Raw genomic sequence first — 23,849 nt, 5'->3', positions numbered from 1 at the left:
TCTGAGATGGTGGGGGTTTTTTTGTTTGTTTTTGTTTTTTTTTTAAGCAGTGTTTTTTTTTTTTTTTTTTTTTTTTTGTTTTTTTTTTAAGCAGTGTTTTATTTTTTTATTTTTTTTAATAATTTTTTTTATTTTCCCACTGTACAGCAAGGGGGTCAGGTTATCCTTACATGTATACATTACAATTACATTTTTTCGGTGGGGGTTTTTTAACTACAATTTTTTTTTTTTCTAAAATGTTTTAGTAGCATCAAGAAGTAGTTTGTTCTGTTCATGTAGCTTCAGTTAAGGTCCATGATCCTAAAGTTTGCTCCCTTCTTTTTTAGAGATTAATAATACCTTAATAGGATCGTGAGACCATCTGAACTATTTGTGGGGAACTGGACTGGCTAACTAAACTACTTCTTAAAACTTTACAGTGACTGCTTTTTGTAAGCCTTGTTCCTGATCTCCTATTTTTTAAGTTTTCCTGTATGAAGTCCTTAACACGTGCTCTGCCTTTTTGTTCCCTTTATCTCCTTGTTCTCTCATTGAATGGCTCTTTCTGAGAAGTTCTTCCAGTCAGAGTTCACTAAGTACTCTCCTGCTTTTCAGAGAACATCATTTTGAATACTCGGCTTCATAAAGCTTGTCTGCCAATGTATACGTAGTTTCTCTTTCCTCCTAACATTGTGTCTGATCCTTTGACTTCTGAGTTCCTTGTATATTTTTCCTCATAGTTCTCCGGTTTCTGCCCAATATTGTACACAATCAATTATTTTTATTGGTCCCTGTCAGTATAATCTGCCTTCATACTGGTGAAATTTATTGATTTGTATCATTCCTGGCAATACTGACTTCCACCATACCTCAATTTGTATGGTTCTTGGCTAACTTGAACTGATTATACGGAGTCTCAAGACCGTCTATGATAACATCTTCATCTCAGCAGTTCTCTATCTTGAGATAGATCAGCTATAAACTACATCAGGAGCCTACTTCCTGACTTCATCATTGGTCATGTGTTTGCAAAAAGGTGACTAAAATTGGAAGTCATAAAAAAAGATAATCTTTTAAATATTTAAGTTTTAACCTAAAGCACGTAATGTGCATTTATTTTCCAATCTCTGAAAAAGAGCCAATGTCTTTGAGTCAAAAATCCATTTGTGTTCTGCATGACTTTGTCCTGCATAAACCACGTCTATTATGCATTATCTATACCACTCACTTTATTTATTTATTTACTGATTTACTGATTTATTTATTTATTTATTTATTTTGGTCTTTTTGTCTTTTCCAGGGCTGCACCCGCGGCATATGGAGGTTCCCAGGCTAGGGGTCCAATCGGAGCTGTAACTGCTGGCTGGAGCCACAGCAGTGCAGGATCCGAGCCACATCTGCGACCTACTGCACAGGTCACAGCAACACCAGATCCTTTGTTAACCATTGAGCCACGACAGGAACTCCTACACCACTCACTTTAAATGGAGTAAAGAGTTTAAAGGCCTTTGCTAAGTAAGTGGAAAGTCACTTTAGGTTTCATGGGTTTTCTCACTTTTTTACAGTTGTCTTATCCACTCCTAGTTTGATAACCTTTTTTCTGGCTGAATCAGCCTTAGTCCTTTAACGCTTTATCTTATTCTAGAAACAACTCTTCTACTCATTCATATCTTACTGTTTTATGTACCATTTAATTATGCAATTATAATAATCATTGCATTGGCACAGAGTGTTTGATAATAAACTTGGCTGAATCTCAATTGGGATACTGCTCTATACAGCAGAACAAAAGCGTACAGATGCACCTGAGAAAAACCTTACTGGCTCTGAGCCTTCCACCTGCTCATGGGCATAGGCAGGATGTTTTTCAGAGAACAAGAGAACATCAGTTCATCCAACAATTGGTTAAGTGGAGGCTGGTTAAAAGAGTTTGTATTCTACTCCAAAGAATCTGCTGGTTACACAGCACAAAACGTTTTGTACCGAATTTAATTTAAAGTCGTTAACCAAGGAGTTCCTGTCATGGATTAGTGAAAACGAACCTGACAAGTATCCATGAGGACGCAGGTTCAATCCCTGGCCTTGCTTAGTGGGCTTAGCATCCGGCATTGCCATGAGCTATGATTTAGGTCACAGACACAGTTCAGATTCTGCACTGCTGTGGCTGTGGCCATGGCTATGGCGTAAGCCGGCAGCTACAGCTCCAATTCAGTCCCTAGCCTGGGAACCTCCATATGCCGCAGATGCAGCCCTAAAAAGACTAAATAAATAAATAATTAATTAAAGTTATTAACCAAGTTTCAAACTAATTTCGTAATATACATGATAGACTAACAGCTTAGATCTCATCCCCCCTTAAAAGTCATTAGGGAAAAAAAGATAGATTTGCTGTCTAGGCTGTTGTATTTTTTACTCAGCTATGAAATGTGCCCAGGGCAACAGCCATTCCAACAAGGAGCAGTAGCATGGTTATCTGAAGTGGTATCTTATTGAGGGCAGAACTGGGGCTAAGGAGTGGATTTCAGGAAAGCAGATTTCAGATCATTTTGCAGAACTTGGCAGTAACTAGCGATAGTCAGCACATAACCATCTCATGAAGCCATGAGTGTTTACCTAAAGCTGTCCAAGAGTAGGTGGGTTACCCACTGGCTGGCAGAAGGACTCCTAGCCAGCAGGACATTGTCCCAGATGACCCTGAAGGTTCTTTTGAATGTTAGTATCTTAGGATTTTTATTTCTAAACTACTTCTTGGCTCCCACCTAATTTTTTCGGTCTGGTCTAATGTTTTCACTGCCTGGGCCTTTGACCACTAATTTACATTGCTGCACGTTGCCACAAAGCACCTGAAACAGAAATAACTAAAAAATGTCCGTACCAGACCACTCATCACCTGTAAGAGGGTATGGATATGAAATATAGCCTGAGGCTTTTATTTCCTCAGTGCCTGTGATAATTGCTCAGTAAAAACTTTATGTCCTTGGGCACTCCAAAGGAAGCGGTAAATATTTAGAGTTGGCAACAGCAGGCTTCAAGCCTTACCCACAAACTGCTGTTCTCTGTCTTGATTGGTGCACAGGGGAGACTTAGGGTAGGAACTGAATTACATTTTGAAAACAGAAGGTATAATGAAAAGAACACAGAGGTAGATATTTATGATTAATGCCGATGTGTCTCACTTTAAGGAAAGCAAATAAACGAGATCTCTGGCCTCGCTCTGTGGGTTAAGGATCTGGTGTCGTCTCGAGCTGTGGTGTTGGTCGCAGACGCAGCTCGGATCCCGCATTGCTGTGGCTCTGGCATGAGCTAGCGGTTACAGCTCTGATTAGACCCCTTCCCTGGGAACCTCCATGTGCCACGGGTATGGCCCGACAAAAAAAAAAAAAAAAAAATCAGAAATTACACAGCATATAAATTGGGCTTATTATTTGCATTGTGTAATAATTGTTCTTCATTATCAACCATTTATATAGAAATTGTGTAAATTGGAGTGATTATTTGTATTATAAAATAACTGGTCTTTGCACAATTCAAGATAGGGTTTCCTTAAACATCAGTGTTCTCTAATATATTTGAAGAGCTCATCTCACATCCCAAGTTAGGTCCTAGACTTCTATGTCTAGAAACCACCTCAGGGTTTGTCTAGCCCAGCAACTTCATTTACAGCTAAGGAAACCGAAGCCCGGAGAGAAGTTCTGAATATTATTCATTGGGTCATGCAGCGGATGCTTGGCAGAATTGGCCCAGGAACCCAACTCCAAAGGCTTTCCCAGACTGAGGACCCCATGACAACACATTCTTACAAAAATTAGTTTCCTTTTCACTCTATTTCTTTGTTCTCATTATTAAAATAATGCATATCTTAGAAAATTGGCACACACACAAAATAATCAAAAAAGAAAATCCCCTGCCATGTCACCATCCAGGGATAATCTCTGTCACCATATCAACCTCCAAATTCTTTGTTTTTTGTTTGTTTGTTTGTTTGTTTTTGTCTTTTAGCCATTTCTTGGGCCGCTCCCGAGGCATATGGAGATTCCCAGGCTAGGGGTCGAATCGGAACTGCAGCTGCCAGCCTATGCCAGAGCCACAGCAACATGGGATCCGAGCCGCGTCTGCAACCTACACCACAGCTCAAGGCAACGCCGGATCCTTAACCCACTGAGCAAGGCCAGGAATCGAACCCGCAACCTCATGGTTCCTAGTCGGATTCGTTAACCACTGAGCCACAGTGGGAACTCCAACCTCCAAATTCTTTGAAGGGACATCCCTACCTTCACTGAACTGTCTCCCAGTTGATCCTCAGTGCACTGAGATGAGGCCCTCAGACCCTTCATCTGGATGAAACTCCTTCTGGGATTATCATTTAGCATCTGTCTGCTCAAGCCATCAGCCTCGTTGCAGACTCCATCTTCTGCAACAATCAAAAGTGGTTTCTCATCTCCCCTCCATGTATTCTCTTTGATTTCAGGACCTTACTCTTCCTTGTATTCCTATTGCCTCTTGCACGGGTCATTTTCTGTCTCATTCTAGGCCCTTTTTCTGTCACCATCCCTTAAATAGTAATGTCCCAGAGAGGTGCATGTCTAGCCCTCTTTTAACTCTGTGTTCTTTTCCTGGGATATTTATTCTCATCTCCGAGTCAGTTATTACTTGCCTTGTGTGGGTGGCCAAATAAATATCCTTGTCTCCACCTCTGTCCTGCGTGCCACACTCCTATTTCCTGCTGTTATTACTGGACCTTTTCCCCAAGGTGTCTTGAAAGCATCTCTGCCTTAAATGATCAAAACCAAATTAGTTACCATTCTCTTTCCCACTTGTTTCTCTTCCTGTGTACACTCATCAATTGCCAAGCATCCATACTGGAAACCCTGGAGTCATACATAAATTGCCCATCCAAGTCATCAGAACGTGCTGCCAACTCTATACCCCCCACAGTATCCTTCAAATCTCTCTCTGTTCTCTTGTCACCACCACCCCAGGCCCTACCTCCAGCATCTCTTACCTGGACTTTGGCAGCAGCCTCCTGACTTCTCTTCCTGCCTCTCCCATCACCTCCTGTTCTACACTGCTGCTTGTTCACATTTTCAAAACATCTATCTGGTTTCAAACCCTTAAAGCTTTCAGCTGCTTACCCCTGTCGACAGCATGAAGTCCTCATCCATTAGCAAGGTAACAGGACCCTCTATGCCATGTCATTCCTCTTTGCATTGCCTGTAACCCAGCTCACTGCTTAGCACAATGCTCAGCCTATGGCAGACACGCAGTACCTATTGAATAAAAGGCCTGTCTGGGAGTTCCCACTGTGGTACAGTGGGTTAAGAATCTAAATATAGCAGCTCAGGTTGCTGCAGAGGCTGGGCTCAGTCCCCAGCCTGGCACAGTGAGTTAAGGCATCCAGAGTTGCCACAGTAGGTCACAGCTCTGGCTTGTATTCTGTCCCTGGCCTGGGAACTTCCATAGGCCAGGGGCACAGCCATTTAAAAAAAAAAAAAAAAAAAAAGCCTCTCCAAGTTCAAGAATGTGTTCCTTTTATAACCCCATCATCTCATTCCCAGCTAGTTCTATAGAATAAGCATATTCATTTTATTAAAGATATAATGGACCACACCTAATTGAGGAATGATCAATTCACACCTCTAGGTAGAGGGGACAGAACCCCTATGGGCCTTTGCTTAAATTACAAGAGGAAGAGGAAAAAGAGCAGTTCCTACCATCAGGGGACACATTGTACAAATCATCCTCATGGTTCTGACTTTGAAGCAGACAGTTCTTGTTCTCTCTTCTTAGAGGGGTGCTCTACAGCTTTTGTGTATGTACACATTTTTTTAAAGGCAAGAGACCACATATAATGTCTTGCAACTGTTAGACTTGGCAGATTGGGATTTTTTTTTTTTAACGTGTTTAGTTAACCTGTAAAATAAATTAACATTGGAAACAATTTTTAAATAATTTCTGATTGGAAAGAAAGATCTTAGGTAGGAAAAAATTAAAGACAGTTGAAACCACAGTATTTAGACTGCAAACATTGTAAATGCCATAAAACTCCTGAGGTCTTATTGTATGTTTGTAAAGGAGCTATACCATAAATGTGGGCAAGGCTGGGGAAAACTATGCTCATTTCTTATTTTAAAAAATTGGGTCCGATTTCTTCCCACCTTCAAAGACAATAGTGAGAAGAGTTTACTACCAAATCGTGTTTCCATGTTCATGAAATTCTCTGCTCACTGTTTATAGTTTCTAAAATGAGTTTTTAAGAACGAGGTGTTGGTATTTGAATGCGCTGCCTGAACAAGCCACATACATGTATATAAGCCATTATTTCTTAATACAAGAGACACCCACACTGTTGGATGAGAAACGCATTTTGGATCCTAGAATTTGCTACCGAAGAGGCCTGGGGAAGGGAATGGTTTGCACAATTCCTTTTAATCATTTCCAGTCGTGGGACATGTCACTGCAGGTGTGGCTTTATTCTCAAGGTCATTCTCACAGGCCCTGATGGGCGACGCACACATGCCGGGCTTGTGAGCGGCTCGTGCCATGGCCCTTCCTTTCCCTCCGTCCAAGCTCTTCTCCATCTGTTCCACCTCGTCCCAGTGTGCGTCTCCCGTTTTCCTTTCTCCGTGATGCTTTATTCTGCTTTCAGGAGTCTCTTCTTTCACTCAGATCTGCCTGCTTTTCTCCTGACTTCTCCAGTTTGAAGTGGTATCTCCATAAATCAGACTTTTCTCTTCTCCTGACCCTCTCCCCTGCCTGTTCCTCTCCAAGGCTCACTCCTCCCAGTATCTTCTGACTTCACCAGAAAAAGTAAAAGCAGAAAACCCTCCATTGTACCTGGCAAGGCCCTGAGGTGACTTACTTCCAGCAGAGACTGGCAGTGTCCTCAGCCCCAGCACCTAAGTCACAAACAGGCCAGTCCCTTGTTCACATGTTCCTGCCTCCCTTCCCTTTGTCTCATCCTCTCAAAGTCAGTTCTGTGACTCCTGCAAACCACCCCTCCCTTCACCCACTCTACCTACACAGACCTAGTTTCTGGACAATTTTTTATCATGTTTTAAGAACTTAACTCAGGAGTTCTTGTGTGGCTCAGTGGGTTAAAGACCTGGCCATTGCCACTGCAGTGGCTCAGGTGGCCATTGTAGTGTGGGTTCAATGCCTGGCCCAGGGAATTCCACACTCAAGTGCAGCCAAAAAAAAAAAAAAAAAAACAAAAAACAAAGAAATAAAAAATAAAAATAAAGAACAAAAAACAACTTTGACTCAAAATGTCAGCTCCTCCAGGCAGCCTTCCAGGATAGCCTTGTTCTCACCTCCACCCTCAGTGTTGGTTATGTGCCCGGCACCTGCTTTCTGTGCATTGTCATGGCCTTGACTCCCCACCTGACTGACATCTTTAAAGAGGGAAATTGTCTGGAAGAATCTGCTTTGAAAGTTTTTTCGCTCTTATACTTTACTTTCTAACCTTTATTTTGTCTGCTTTTACATCTCTTACTACCTGAAGTTACAACTTTTCTATAGTCTTCCTTTTAATTTGCATGCCTTCCTATCCAGTCCATTCCTATTGTCAGGGCTTGTTTTCTGAAACTCAGCAATGACTTTCTTCTATATTTCACTTCTCCCACACTTCTCATCTTCCAAGTCTTTGAATGAGAAAACGAATTTGCAAGTTCTCTTTTACTCTCTTTAGAATATTACACTAGAATTCTTTTTCTCATAAAACATGAGTTGGTATTAAACATTAGTGCCTGTGGTGATTTTAAAAATAAAGAGATTAAAGCTTCCTGAATAATTCTGTTGAAAGTTATTTACTGGAGAGTACCACAGTTACAGTTTTACAAATTGATGTCTTTTTCAGGACTAGGGGAGGTGTTTCATTTGGGGGCATGGTTTACTAACACGTATTCGAGATGTGACTCTTTGATCACTGTCCTCATCCCATCTCAGAAGGATGTGGAGGGGGTTGGTGCATAAAGGCCTTCAGAACACACTGCAGATGAAAGTCAAAGTCAAGTCAAAGGCCAAGGAGAATGTTCGTGTCTGCTTTAACCAAAGCAGTGTTCCAGATCGCCTCACCCCAACAGCAAACATAAGATTAGACATATTTGGGGAAAGGCTAAAGCAGGAAACAATCCTGTAAGTGGACACGCACAACCCCTTCTTTCTGACGAAGCCAGAGAGAAGTTTCTAGAAAGGTGCTTCACCAGTAGTACCTACTCTTTAAGCCTGCTCCTTCCTATTCAGAGCAAGGAAACACAATCAGACCACATGCCACCCTTTTTCTGAACTCTCCACCAGGAGGGATTAACTGCTGCCTCTTCCCTATTTGTCGTAAAGAGGAAAAAAAAAGAAGAAAAGAAAAGCGAGACAAACTCATGCTCCCTGAGATGCTAAGAAGCTGAGCCCTTGAGGAGAGGTTTGGGGAAATTATTAGGCATGGTACGCTGGACCCAACCTAAATGCTCTTCTCCAGGAGGTGAGGGTGCCGTGTCACTTGCACCATTTGTCTCATGGAGTTGCTTTATGCATCACATGAAAAAGCATCTGTGAAAGTTTCTTCAAAAACTCCTTTCTTATCACCAGCCATATCCCTAGGATTAAAATATATACATGGCTTTTTACACACAGATGTTAAGCCAACTTCTTAATATAAATTGAAAAAAAATCAAATCTGAAAATACTGGAGGAGAAGTAACGTATTTCTTAGAAGTCTATGGCATGAGATATGAAGTATGGCTAGCCTTAATAAAATCCTTAAGAAAAATAGAATTCATTCTTTTTCGAGCCTGGCGCCTTCTGTAAATTTTGATTTGATCTTTTAAAATTATGTTCTGATAGAAACATTCCTCCCCTGGCAGCAGTGACCTAAACTCATAGAAATGTTTTTGGTTTTTTATTTTTTTTAAAAGAGATCACATCACATGTATTTACTGATCAGACTGTTCCCCCAGTGGAAAAATGCTCTAGGAAGTTAATTATTTAAAGGTTAGGAAGATAGGGACATTGTAGCTTTTCACAGGATGACTTTTGTGGACCAGTTTTTCAAAAAGAATTTGCATCTTTTTCCAAACACAGATGAGGGCCTAACCCTCAATGTCAGCTGTGTAAACACTGAGCTTTCAATCTGCTTGGAAAGAAAATAAGAGCAAAACTTACAACTACCAATGTAAAACCCGAATAATACAGTGTATTGATTATTTCCCTTGTGCATTCATCTGTGAGTTTCCTTCCAAAGAAAATGGGAGGAAAAAAAAATTTATTTTATTTCCGTGAGTGTAAAAAACACAGTAGAAATAGTATTTAGATGTATTTGAAGTTTTTGATCCAGAAAGAAGCCTGTGGTCTCTAATTATCATGAATGCAGCAGCCTCCATTGAGGTGTTGCTGTATAGTATTCCATTTCATAATAAAAACCATGACGTGCCTACAACTTTGTACACATGAAAAAAATGATCAAGCCCTCTTTTCACATAGACCGTTAACTTGATTGACAAAAACTCTAGCGGTGTAGCTGACTTGATTAATCTCTCTCTATGCATTCATGAATAACTCGCTGCGTTTTTAGGCCAACTGAATAAAATGAGTGGAATTTGTCACAGTAATAGGTTTTCACTTTATTCACAAATATTGGAAGAAAGCTTATAAAAATTTTCACAGGGTACATGATTGATTTAATGTTGACTTAAAATGCTTTTTTTTAAAGAATATATATATATATGTATGAATGTATAACTGGGTTACTTTACTGTACAGCAGAAATTGACAGAACATTGTAAATCAACTATAGTGAAAATTTTTTTTAAATACCCTTCGTTTTCCCCAGTGGATTCTCTGTGTATGAGAATGAGCTGGTGATGGCGGTGGTCTGTTCATTTACAGTGGGCAAAACACTTGTCTGTCCTTTGCACACTTGAAAAGCTTCTGGAGATGAGGGATGTGGTAGGTTTTTTCCAATTTCACACACAAGGAATTGATTTAAAACCGCTTCATAAATTGCATAGGAATCAGCATTTCAGTTTTTTCCTGGACGCTTATTCTAGGTTTGAATTTGTCATCAGCTATTAAGTTAGAGTCCAAGCTGAATTCTGTCAAACAGAGGATAATCTGAGAATTCTCCAGAATCAAGTGTGAGAGGGATCCTTTCATCCTCATTGATATTCTGCATTCTGAGAGTAGTATCTGTGTCAAAGCTTTGTGTGCTGCTTTGTTTGTTTTTGCTACCATAAGAGGAAAGAAAGGGCAGTAGATCTTCGGATACAGTTTTATGCACTCGCATTTTAAGAACACCTTTGTTATATGATATGTTAATCAGGTTTCCACAGTCGCTTTGACCCTGCCAAAATAAATATATGGGAAACTATTAGGAAAATAACTTGCTCAACTTTCCAAACAGTATAATTATCTACCAACTTTTTTGAAAAGGTAGGTGTTGACATTAAAGTCTTATCCTCATTGGCAAGTGTTTTCCCCTGGTCCCTATAGTTTCTTTGGGTTAAGAATCTGTAAATCATAGTTCTAATGAAAATATTTCATTAGCACTAATCTAAATAATTGTGATGGCCGTAGTCAGTGTAAAATTAAAACTTAATAAATTCTAACTGAATCTCTATAGCATTTAGTAGGGAAGAGGTTATTTTTATCACTTTTTAAAAACACAAACTTGCTGATAGACGTCAAATCTGTTGGGACTACATTGTTTTTAGTATTATCTGGAAGTAGGTGGTGTGCCTGTCATTTGTGTTCTATCAAATCACCTTTTCTTTTATCACAGAGGATTAAACAAACTCTGTTAGAATATATGTTCTTTAGGACACACTTAAGCTGGGACTAAAGCCCAGCCTGGAAATTCTATCCCAAGGCTCAGATGGCTCTTATTATTTCATTCAAAGTCATGTATTTGCAGCAATTTAAGCACTTAGATTTCCAGTAATGAGAGGTTATTTTATAGACCCAGGTTACTGTGGTGTTTTTTATTTTTTATTTGTTTTTGGTTATCTTCTTTTGCTTTGTACTGTTCAGAAAAGATCGAGGGGCATGGTTGACTCAATAACCATGTAAGGGTTAAATATTATGTGTGGCCCCACATTTCTGGTCCAGTGCTGGGGAAATTTTTCATGGATTTAAGTAGGTGTTATAGTACAACACAGAATAGCCCTATGTTTGGCACAAAAGCAGATATGGAAACTCTACTCACAGCCAGATTTACAAGAATAAAGTAATGGGTTAACGTAGCGGGAAATGATTTTGACAGATTGACACTCTTAGGGTGTGTTAGAAATCCATCAAAATTCAGGATTCAAGTGCATTTTTATCTTGAAGTGGAGGAATCTGACACGAAGTGGAAAGCAGCTTTCTGTAAATGAAGTGCTGTGGGCACATCCCGTCAGTCTTTTTACCATTGTGTTTGCAACTCTGTTGTCATACAGGTAGATCTGATGTATCCTGTCCACACTTTTTTCACTTTCTCCACCCTCTTTAGATTTAGAAGTAGACCAACCCAGAGAAGAAAAGAAAGAGTGCTACTATAATCTAAACGACGCCAGTCTTTGTGACAATGTGCTGGCCCCCAATGTCACCAAGCAAGAATGCTGTTGCACCTCTGGTGCTGGGTGGGGAGATAACTGTGAGATTTTCCCCTGCCCAGTCTTGGGGACTGGTAAGTGGTATCTTCACCTTTGTATCTGCCATGTGGTGTTCATGGACTTTGGAATGTTCTCATTTTGGTCACTGAAGTCTTGAAATGGTAGTAACATCTACTGGTACCCGCTGTGGTCACATTGAGATGAGATTATCTTAGAGTGGTTTTCATTCAGGGCTAGAACCACACCCTTATCCCACCTCAGTATAATTTCTTAAACTTCCTTCTAACACAGAATAGGCTGTTACAGCGACTTTCCATGCGGTATTTTGGCAGAAAGAAATTCAGTTTTATTCCATTTTTAAGTCAAAACCAACATTTTTGCTGACAGTGGCACAGCATTATTCCTCATTAAAGCTTGAGTAGTTAAAATTTTGCTTAATGGATTCCTATTAAAATTTTAAAACACTAGGGGCCACAGTAATGGAGAAAGAAGTCATCTAACATCCCACAGCACCCATAATAAGTTAAATAATATATGGGTGAACCAGGACAGATTTTTTAAGTTTTTAAGTAAACTTACTAAGTGATGAGATTTGTTTGCACCTAATCTATAAATTTTGAGATCATGCTGAATTTATTTGCCTGAATTAAATGGCATGATTTGCCTTAAAGGTACTGTGTCTGAGAAAGCAAGACTGAACTTAAAACATACTCATGGAAGAAGTTGAGGGATTTTTTGTAACTTTTTTCACCTTGTCTTTCCTGAAATCAGCTGAATTCACTGAAATGTGTCCTAGAGGGAAAGGTTTTGTCCCCACTGGAGAATCCTCTTACGACGCCGACAGCAACAACTATAAAGGTCAGAATCAAACAGAAATGAATTTGCATCTTGTGTGCATATTTGACATTCAAGTAAAAGCATGGCTTGGGTTAGGCAGAATTAGAATTCTTTTCAGCCATGGAAACTGATGACAAATCCTTGAATTCTACCATTGGAAGAAGGCCACAGTGGACCCTGGGCAGAACTATGGCTTGGGAGTTAAAACACTGAAGGCTGTGTGACAGGAGGCCCTAAGATTCTGAGTTTCCATCTCTGAGTTAGAAGTAATGTTTCAAAGGTTGCCATTAGAAGTAAAGGAGATAACACAGGTAAAAGTACTCAACACAAAATTCTGTACTTAATAAATTTATTCTTTTATTCTAGAAGTATATTAGAAATCATATGTTAAGACCAATATAAATTTGAACATATCATGTTAGTCTTTAATGGTCATCAGCAAAGCAGAGATTTTGCTTTTTTAGGAATCATCCTACTTTGCTAGAACCTTTCATTAATGGCTACAGATTAATAATAAGGAATGGAAGAGAAGAAAGCAAAAGTTGATGTGTTTTAGGTATTTATGCTATCAGCCTATGATTCTAAAATAAATGTAAAATATTTTTATTTTGGTGAAATTTAAACCATATATGAGTATTTCCTCATTAAGTACTCACTTTTAATACTTCCATGATAGACATATTATGACCTTATACAATGTGATTTTTTTTGATAATTTAATATCAAAAACTGCCAAGTAGCTAGAAAAACAGACTAAAAACATTTTTATTGTCCATCTACATTTAATAATATGGTATAATGCAGCAGCTGGATAAGAAATATCATGTGGGTTTTTAAAGTACATCTATGATTTAGATCAATTAAACAATAAGATTGGTTGGCAGTATGTTTAATGGCTTTCATGTTCACAAGTACTACATACTATGATTTTTCAGAGATGTAGGTAAGTCTCACTTGTACTATGAAATTGAGCCCAACTTCACCATAAAGTCATCCCCCCCTTTTAAATGAAAATAAATTGCTGCTCACCCTATCTTAGCAGTGCTATAAATATTTGGAAAAATATTAGATTCTGATCCAAACAGCTATGTATTAAAGTTCCCTCATGGCTTCGTGGGTTAAAGATCCAGCATTGTCACTCCCGTGGCTCTGGTTACAGCCATGGCACATGTTCCATCCGTGGCCCAGGAACTTCCACATGTAACAGGCATGACACCCCCCCCCCGCCACCGCTGCCACCAAAAAAAGCCTTTACCAAAGAGCCATGTGTTATGGGCTTGATCTTGCCATTTTCCAACTGTGTAACTTTGAGCAATTTCTCTATGGAGTCTCCAAATTTTTTAAATGAGGACTAGATGACACTAGCTTTAAAATGCTAGAAATGATGCTAATAATAATCCCACAAAAGCAATAGATACTGAGTCTATATTTGAGCATATACTGAGTCCCTTGCATGGATTGCCTCATTTAATCCTTCCAGTGCTATCAGGTAGATATTCCTATTCTCTCCAATTTACCAGTGAGTAAACTGAGGTTTGTAGACAACAAGCTCTCTAAATTCTGTGGAGGAATGGATCTATCAGTGTCCTTAGCAACTGTGCTTTCATTAGCTCATTATCAAGAAAGAAAGAAGACTTGATCAAGTTGCATCAGACTGTTCATGGGAGTTTCGTTCATCTCAACTAATTAATGGGCCAAAATATACATTTATAGAAAGAGACATGTCTTAAAGGGTATTTTTGTCAGAGAATATTGTTGGTACCATTATGGAATGCATAGACTGTTCCATCAAATATAAGGTAGAATCTCTGAAGCTGTATTTATAAGCATACTTTTGCTGATAATGTTTTTGGGCATCACTCCCTGAACAGAGAAGCCTGATGATGTTTCTATATCTGTGAATTAGTCCCAAGTTTAAGAATTTTATATCCCTGTGTCTTTAAGACTCTTTGTAATATGAATATTATAATATCTCACTTGAAGCCCAGTATTGGTTAGATCTTCTATTTAACTGAAAGACCAAAGCTAACTCCTATATTTCTCCATTTTTTTCCCCCAATAGATGCAGATGAATGCTTACTTTTTGGACAAGAAATCTGCAAAAATGGCTTCTGTTTGAACACTCAGCCTGGTTACGAATGCTACTGTAAGCAGGGGACATACTATGATCCTGTCAAATTGCAATGCTTTGGTAAGTTTTAAGGGGATACAGTGTGATGTACTGTGAAAATACACAGATGGGAAAAAATAAGTAATACTATGTATAGAAACGTTTTTTGAATCTAAATCACATGTTTAACAGATCTATAAATGTTTTATGGATTTTTTTCTTGAGCAATATTTAAGAACATAAAAACTCTTTATACTCGTATTTGAATAGATTTCAAAGAGTTAATATTAAATGTGGAATTATAATTCAGGTCACTGGTATAACTGAAGTGTTCTTTTGGTCTGGGGAGCCTCCTGTTTCATCACTCATACCATGCAACTGAAAGTCATTTTAAAATACTGACCTAGACTTTAATCCTTAAGCAGAAAACCATATACACTAGGCAGAAAAACATAGAAAAAGGAAATAATTTTAAAACTGTCATTAAAAGGCATTTTATCTTAAATTTCTAAGCATATCCTGTTCTTAAATGTTTTCATTCCTTATTTAATGTCAGCAGCTGTAGGGCAATGTTATTTTTCCAATCAATACAACTTAACATTTTTATAGTCAGAGCTGTTCTCTTTTGGATGATGATGTGTAGCTAATTAAAATGTGGCAGCCCCTGGAATCTGGGCTGAATTTAGAAGTGTATTAAGTTGGGTTACGTGTATGAGGTGCAACTGATTGCTGATTTTCGTTATATTTTTTTCTCTTAAGATATAGATGAGTGTCAAGACCCCAGCAGTTGTGTTGATGGCCAGTGCGTTAATACAGAAGGCTCTTATAACTGTTTCTGTACCCACCCAATGGTCCTGGATGCTTCAGAAAAAAGATGTATCCGACCAAGCGAATCACATGGTATGTTTGGATGTGAGATGCAAGTCTGTGTCCAAATAAATGTCATAAGGCTTTCCTTTTGGCTTAAATGTGAGCTCTTGGAAAAGAGAAAAACTTGATTCCTTGGGTATTTTGAAATAATTAAAATGAGATGCTAAAAGAAAGAACAAGATGCATATCTTCAGTATGTAGGAGATTTAATGCCCTGCACATACTGATTTAATGGACAACAGAGTACAGAGCAGCTGAGCAGATGGCAGAGCTACTCTATGCCTGAGGGTTGATCACACTTAACCCTCAAAAGCAATTGAGGAATATGTAACTTCAAGGAGAAATAATTAGGTTTGCTTGACTGGACTGAAGAACAAAGATGAGGCTGGGCAGAACAGAGGAGGGAGTTCCTTGAAGTGGGTGGAGACCTCCAAAGTCCATGGGTCGGAATCTCTGTTCATCCCCAAGAATGGGATGTGCCACTGATAATTGGCTTAATTGATCAATGTATCAGCACATTCAGGAGACTGCTTTGGTTGAAATCAGTTGAGAGGTAAAAGGTTAGAATTAATGACCCGCCGGTTCAGGGCTTTGGCAGAGGAAATGGGTAAAAAAAGGATGACTCTAGAAAAATGTCACGTAGAACGAAATGATAGGATTTGACAGAGGAGTAAAGCTGAAAAACAAAATCAGAAAAATAAGAAGTCCGTCAGGATGATGAAGTACAGGCAAGATAGCAGAGGGTTTTATGTCGTGATGGAAGTGATAGAGGGAAGAATTTAATTGGAACATGATGGGCAGGTTGAATTTCAGCTGAGGGAACAACACCCAGTTGGAGATGACGGAGGTTTGGTCCATGGAACGACCAGGCCAGCTTCAGACTTTTACTTGGAAGTCACTCTTAGAAATAGGGATGGAAACTTTGAGACTCGCTGGCTTCCACCACAGTGTTTATGAAATAGGAATAACAGTGCAATTGTCATGGAACCGTGTCTTCCCTTTCAGAACAAATCGAAGAAACCGACGTCTACCAAGATCTGTGCTGGGAACATCTGAGTGATGAGTATGTGTGTAGCCGGCCTCTTGTTGGCAAGCAGACGACATACACTGAGTGCTGCTGTCTATATGGAGAGGCCTGGGGTATGCAGTGCGCCCTCTGCCCCATGAAAGATTCAGGTGAGCCCTTGTCCAATTCCTTCTGCTGGAGGCCTTTGGAAACAGATTCCTCTCACCTCCTTTGGAGCCTGACGATTCTACTTCTGTCTTCACCTTCGCGCCTGACATCTTACTTTCATGGGTGTGTGTATAGGGAGCCGAGGAGCAGGATTGTAGAAACATCTGGCTCCTGGTTTATACCTCCACTCCAGACCTTGTCAATTTTTGAAACCCTCATTCCATTTTCCCTAAAGAGTGATAAATGACCCAAAGAAATCTAATGCACCTTAGCAGTTGGTGGCACGGGTCTTTTGGATTTATGGTTCCTGAAACTTCCTTTCTTCCTACAGTCCTTATTTCTAGCAGTTTCTACTCAGAGCAAGAAGTATTAGGGACTACAATCTCCATAGGTCAAAGTCTAAGTTTTCTTTTTTTTTTTTTTTTGTCTTTTGTCGATCTCTTTGTGAGACAGGTCACAGAGGTTATTAGAGGAAGAGAAGAGAAAGTAAGTGAAATGTAGTTGAGCAAATCTTGACTTTCAAGTTTTAGACATGGGGTTAAATCTTTGGTCAAATGGAAAAAATGGGATCAACTAAGTTCTCAGTTTCCTGGTGTTGGCAGACTGGAACATGCTGACTTCGGGCTCCCGGGCTGGGCTACTTGGTGACTGTTGGGATCTGTGCGGCTTGCTTATTTCTCTTTTTAACATTGCAGCTACTCCACTGCCTATTAAAGAAAGCCCTTGGAAATGTTTGGTGTAGCATTTTGTCTTTGACTGTAGACTCGATTCATTAAAGCTAGGAAAATACTCTGGGTATAAAGTGAAGACGTTTATCATGCACACATTCTCAGAATGGCCAAGAGGGGAAGCATTGCTTGGAAAGAGGACATGCATTAATTTTTAGTTAGTTAGAAGGCAATGTTCAAGCTCTTTTTTTAATCTTTTATTTATGTGTATATTTTTTTCTACTGTACAGCATGGTGACCCAGTTACACTTTTACATTCCTTTTTATGACATTACATGTTCCATCATAAGTGACTAGACAGAGTTCCCAGTGCTACACAGCAGGATTCCATTGCTAATCCATCCCAAAGGCAACATTCTGCACCCAAAGCTCCAAGTCCCTCCCAGTCCCTCCCCCTCCCCCTTGGCAACCACAAGTCTGTCCTCCAAGTCTATGATTTTCTTTTCTGTGGAAGGGTTCCTTTGTGCTGTATATTATATTCCAGATATAAGTGATATCATATGGTATTTGTCTTTTCTCTTTTTGACTTACTTCACTCAGGATGAGAGTCTCTAGTTCCATCCATGTTGCTGCAAATGGCATTATTTTGTTCTTTTTTTTGGCTGAGGAGTATTCCATTGTGTATATATACCACCTGCTCCTAATCCAATCATCTCTCAGTGGAGATTTGGGTTGATTCCATGTCTTGGCTATTGTGAATAGCGTTGCCATGAACATGCAGGTGCATGTCTTTTTCAAGGAAAGTTTTGTCCAGATATATGCCCAAGAGTGGGATTGACAGGTGATATGGTAGTTCTATGTATAGTTTTCTGAGGTACCTCCACACCGTTCTCCATAGCAGTTGTACCAGCTTACATTCCCACCAACAGCGCAGGAGGGTTCCCTTTTCTCCACACCCCCTCCAGCATTTGTTATTTGTGGACTTATTAATGATGGCCATTCTGACTGGTGTGAAGTGGTATCTCATGGTAGTTTCGATTTTCATTTCTCTAATAATCAGTGATGTTGAGCATTGTTTCAAGTGCTTGTTGGCCATCGGTATATCTTCCTTGGAGAAATGTCTATTTAGTTCTCTTGCCCATTTTTCTACTGGGTTCTTGGGCTTTTTTGCTGTTGAGTTGTTAGCTCTTTAATAAATTAGGTTTTTTAGCTTGGAAGTAACTTCAAACCAATGTAGCATAAAAAAGAAAATAATTTGAAATGACAGAAAAAGAATAGCAGAGGATGAAGAGCCAATATGTAAAGATATAGATGGTAAGAAGAAGAGTAGCCCCGAAATGGAAAGAGTGTGTGTTCTGGGGCCAAACAGTCTGATTCTGGAATTCAGATTCAGCAGGTGCTGGACCTGGGAAAAATAACCTCACCCAGTGAAGATCATTTGTAAAATGAAGGCATCTCTCTGGTTGGCTTGTTGTGCGAATGGGGAGGATGTAGGAAGAGCAGGAACACGAGGAGTGTGGCATCTCACTAGCATTGCTGCTGCCTCTGTTCCTGGAGGCAGATGCCACAGGAGAGGAAGGTGAAATCTGCAGGAAACAAATATAGTGGGGCTTAAGTTACCTTCTCATGATGCTCATACCTTACACTTTCTATTTAAGCAAATTTTTTTTGGCTGTTTAATTTTTTTTAATATATATTCCTTCTGAATAACTAATCAGACATTATGTCCCCCTCTAGCTTCCTCATCACAGCAGAACTCTGCTCCTTGAAGGTGTTCACTCTTAACAGTTTATATTTTTTAATCTTCCATGTGTTTTTTTATACACATCGATTCTTATTATTTATATTACTTATTGTTACACATTTATATTTAAGAGAATATGTAAAGCTGAAATCTGTATCATTGATTTAAGGCACACTTTGGTTTCTGTTTTATGCTTCTGCATCTCTGAAATTGGGGGTATCTTACAACTGATGGCATCTATCAATGGCCACAAGCCATTTTTTCACATTTCAATGTTATCCAGATATGCCTTACAATCTAGGCTATCTTAGAACTGAATAAAGATGGTGACTTTTAAATGGCTGCACAGCCTCTGTTTTATGGATGTACAGGCAGACCTTGGAGATATTATGGGTTTGGTTCCAGGACCCCATAATAAAGGGAATATTGCAATAAAGCAAGTTACCCAAAATTTTAGTTTCCCAGGGTATATAAAAGTTATATTTATACTGTACTGCCATCTATTAAGTGTGCAATAGCAATATGTCTATTAAAACAAGGCACGTACCTTAATGGAAAAGTACTGGATTGCTGAAAAATGCTGACTGTGATCAGAGTCTTCCATGAGTCATCCTTTTGCTAGTGGAGGCTGGATGTCGATGCCTGCTGACTAATGAGGGTGATGGTTGCTGGAGGTGGGGGTGCCTGTGGTAATTTCTTAAGACAACAGTGACGTTTGCCACCTCAGTTGATTCTTCCTTCACAGACAATTTCTCTGCAGTATGCAATACTCTTTAATAGCATGTTACCTACAGTAGAACTTCTTTCAGAATTCAAGTCAGCCCTATCAAGCCCTGCCACTGCTTTATCAACTCAGTTCATGTAATATTCTAATCCTTTGCTTCAACGATCAATTACATTTTCTGTCTCATGTGGATAGGGTTTGTGGCACCCAAAAATAATTACAACACTAACATCCAAAGATCACTGATCACCATAACAAATAAGTAATAATAATAGGAGTTCCCTTCATGGCTTAGCAGTTAATGAACCCAACTAGGATCCATGAGGATGTGGGTTCGATCCCTGGGCTCGCTCAGTGGGTTAAGGATCTGGCATTGCCGTGAGTTGTGGTGGCAGTCAAAGACACGGCTCAGATCCTGCGTTGCTGTGGCTGTGGTGTAGGCTGGCAGCTGCAGCTCTGATTCGACCCTTAGCCTAGGAACTTCCATATGCCGAGGATGTGGCCCTAAAGAGCAAAAGCCAAAAAAAAGGTAGCAATACTTGTTTGAAATATGGTGAGGACTGCCAAAATGACATACATACAAATGAGCAAATGCTGCTGGAAAAACGGTGCCAATAAACTTGCTTGATGCAGGGTCGCCACAAACCTTCAATTTGTGAAAAGTTCCGTAAACTAAGGCACAGTAATACAAAGTATGCCTGCACCATGTCTTAATCACCTCAAGCGCTGGGCATTTGGGTTCTCTGACCCCCCAGCCCCTGCCCTGTCCTAGTCCTGATTTTCCTATTATAAATATCTAATATATAACTGTAGAAGTACCTTGGGAAGAAAATTCCTACAGATGAAAACACTACGTCCAGAAGTATATGTACTTTAAAGTTGCTATATTCCTCTGCAAAACTCCTGTACAAATGTACTCTCACATTGGCAATGTTTGAAATGCCTTTTTCCTCCTACCCTCTTACCATGGGGTATGCTTCGCCTTTAAAATTGTTATCAGGTGGGACAGATGGGTATCTTACATGCATAGCCCTTATTCCGAGGGAATTTGAGCATGTTTTGTGTATAGATGATTTGTATTTCTTTGTTGGTGAGTGTCATATCCTTTGCCCATTTGGGGAGTTGGACTTGGTGTCTTTTTCTTACTGATTTGTAGGAACTTTGTGCCTGTTTTGTTCACAGACCCAACACGTGGCTTATGGTATCCCTGTTGTTATGGAAACTCTTTTAGGAAAGGTTCAGCATGTATTTTCATTTTATTTTATCCCTGTCCTGATCCTGTGACATATTAAGTAGTTACTGCATGTAAATCTGAGGAGCCAGTGCCTTGGCAAATCAAATCTAATTGACTAAGTTTTTAAAAGAACATTTCAGTATTGTGTTGTTAGAAAGGAATTTTAGAATATTGCCTTATTTTCAACTGATCTAACAAAACACGTTTTAATGTAAATTCAAACAAATCCATGGGAACCAAATATACACTGTATATATAATATTTTTAGGAAAGTATGAGATATGAAGAAATACTGGTACCACACCCAATTTTTTTTTAAAAGTTTAGCATCATTGCTGCACTCTTTCTAGTTAATATATGTGCAATACTGATGACGAATTCTCCAAAAAGAACCTCTAGTCTGTAGGCAGCCAAATCCTTCCACTCAGTGGTTTTCAGTCTTTTATTTTTAAAAAATGGTCATCTTTTGGTGACTAAATTCTTACTGTAACTTCCAGTGTATGAATTCATTAACATCAAAGATGTGGAAGCTCCAGGTAGGGAGAACAACTAGCTAGGTTCTTGAGTGATCTGTGAAGGACCCCAGGTCCTGGGGAATGCATATTGAAACCACTGGAAATAGGAAGTAGTTAGATAGCCCAGGAGGAGTGTTACTTTTAAACACCTGAAATGATGGGCCTAGAATTTAGGGATCCTCTACCCTAAATCCAAGAAGTCCACAGCAAAGTTAGCAATTTCTTCCCCAAGGCCCTGTGATTAGTGGGCATTCCCTTGATTAGTACAGGATGTTCTGGTCATACCTACAGCAAACCATCTTTCATTGAGCACATTTCTGCAGGAGCAGAGCAAGTAAATGAGCCACAGACGGCTGGGCACATGGGCTCTGAAACCAGTTTGCCTGGGTGTGCATCCTAGTGTGGCGCCTCCCTGTCTATGCAACCTTGTTCCTTTGTCTCCCTGTGCCTCAGTTTCCTCACTTGAAACAAACATCACCCGCTTCACAGGGCGGTCGTAAGAATTAAGTAAGTTAACAATGAACACTCAGCATAGTGTTTAACACATTGTACACATTCAGAAGATTTTGGCACCTAATGCTTCTAGTGCTACGTGACTTAGATTAAATGCATTTTCAAATGTAACTGAAATTCAGAGTTCTTATAAAAATTACACAATTACACAATAGCATCGGAACATAAAGCACGGAATTAAAGAGAGACAAATCCAGAAACGGTTGTCCTCATGTAAAACTTTCTCTTCTAGACAACTGCTTCATAAACATCAATGGACCCGTCGGTCATCTTATAAAAAGTACTTATCTTGTAAAAAAAGCAGATTCTAGTTTCTAGATGAAAGGGGGTGGGCAGGCTTCTTTGTGCCTAAGTCCCAGGGCAGTGGGGCTGCCACTGGTCCTCAAGCTGCATCAGCAAGGTTCTAGAGAGACCTTATAGCATTCAACCTGATTTTATTAAAACTGACTTTAAATGCCATTATTCGTTTTTCAAAGAGGAAGCAAAGAATGTGTGCCTTGTAAAACTGATTTGCTTGTAATGTCTGCCATTGAACCTTTGAAATGATGCTGTCCAGGGATATATGATCGTTGAGAAAGGACCACGCTGTCTGTTGATGAAAGCACTGGATGAATCCCAGCCTGTCAGGCACTGACCCTTCTAGTTTCCCTGGGAGTACAGCAGCACTGCTTTGGGGAACAATTAGTTACTGATGGAAACAGTGCTAGAGGAATTTGAGGAATAAATCGCAGTGCTTGTCATCAGCTTTGAGCATTAAAGCGCAGTGCAAAGTAAAGCTTTGGCTCCACCACAGGCTTTCACACTTCTGGTCCAATAGGTCATGGGCACTAATTCTTGCTAAAGCAGCAAGTGCGTCTGAGAACACTGGTAGTTGGAGGAGGGAGGAGTGGCTCCTTAAATAGTGTTCTCTGAAGTTAGATGGCAACTTGCGGATTGGTACCACATGCAGGGAGGTGAGTGGAGGGTGATGGATTATGTCAGGGCAACTGTACACGAGGAGAATGGCTTGCTTGTACGATTCGGTACGTTTCGGGGGCCACTTAGGATCCTGTTTTAATCCTCAGCTCAAGTCTTCCAGGCCAGGCACACCGGGCATTAGGAGAAGCACTCGGGTGGCTGAGGGCGGCAGGCGCTGCAGGGAGTTGTGTGCTAAGCTTCCTACTCCTCAACCTTTGGGGTTTCTCTCATTGCTGCTCCAGCCTCCTCTTCCTCTCCTTCTCCTCTCAATATCTTCTAATCCTGCCTGTCTTTAAAATGTTTTTGGAGTTCCTGCTGTGGCCCATTGGGATTGGCGGCATCTCTAGCACCAGGAAGCAGGTTCAAGCCCCAACCCAGCACAGTGGGCTAAAGATCCGGCATTGCCAGAGCTGGAACGTAGGTCACAGCTGTGGCTCAGATCTAATCCCAGGCCTGGGAGCTTTCATATGCCTCAGGGCAGCCAAAAAAGGGAGGAAAAGTGGTGGGTTTTTGTTTTTGTTTTTTTTCCCCCTTGGTTGGGGGTTGGGGGAGCGTGCTAAGCTGCTTTGGGAGGAACCAGAAATTTGGGCTCTTTACCATAATACCATGGCCCGCCTCTGAGAGACAAAGCTATTTCATAAACCAAGTCAGAAAAGACAAAGCATTGTATCCTTATGATGAACAAGAGAGGGTGGTCATTCATTGTTTGTTCTTTCTGGAAGTTTTCAGTGTCATGCTAGAAGGAAGTCATGGGGTTATATGAACTAACTCTGCAGTCTGGAGTTTACTGGAATAGGAGTGTCCCGCAGCTTGGTTTTCCTGGGTCTCCACCTGAATGAAAAATGAGTTAACATGTATACAGCACATTGCCAGGCATGGCTCAAAATGCTTGCCATCTGTTAAGACGTTTAGTTCTCCAAGCCTTACAATGAGAGAGGTGTCTAA

The 23,849-nt window shown here is 40.0% G+C and overlaps 1 protein-coding gene across 1 annotated transcript in view; it reads left to right on the top strand.

Annotated features, from left to right (window-relative positions):
* Positions 1-23,849, top strand: part of LTBP1 (latent transforming growth factor beta binding protein 1) — a 423,791-nt gene that overhangs the window by 376,225 nt on the left and 23,717 nt on the right. The window contains 5 exon segments of the mRNA XM_021087653.1: positions 11,456-11,632; positions 12,330-12,416; positions 14,458-14,586; positions 15,265-15,405; positions 16,381-16,551. Coding sequence (XP_020943312.1) covers positions 11,456-11,632; positions 12,330-12,416; positions 14,458-14,586; positions 15,265-15,405; positions 16,381-16,551 — 705 coding nt within the window.

This window comes from Sus scrofa, chromosome 3, assembly GCF_000003025.6.
Source record: "Sus scrofa isolate TJ Tabasco breed Duroc chromosome 3, Sscrofa11.1, whole genome shotgun sequence".
In the NCBI taxonomy this organism is placed as follows: Eukaryota; Metazoa; Chordata; class Mammalia; order Artiodactyla; family Suidae; genus Sus; species Sus scrofa.
Note: the sequence above shows the minus strand (reverse complement) of the source record. Positions and strands in the feature narration are given on the sequence as shown.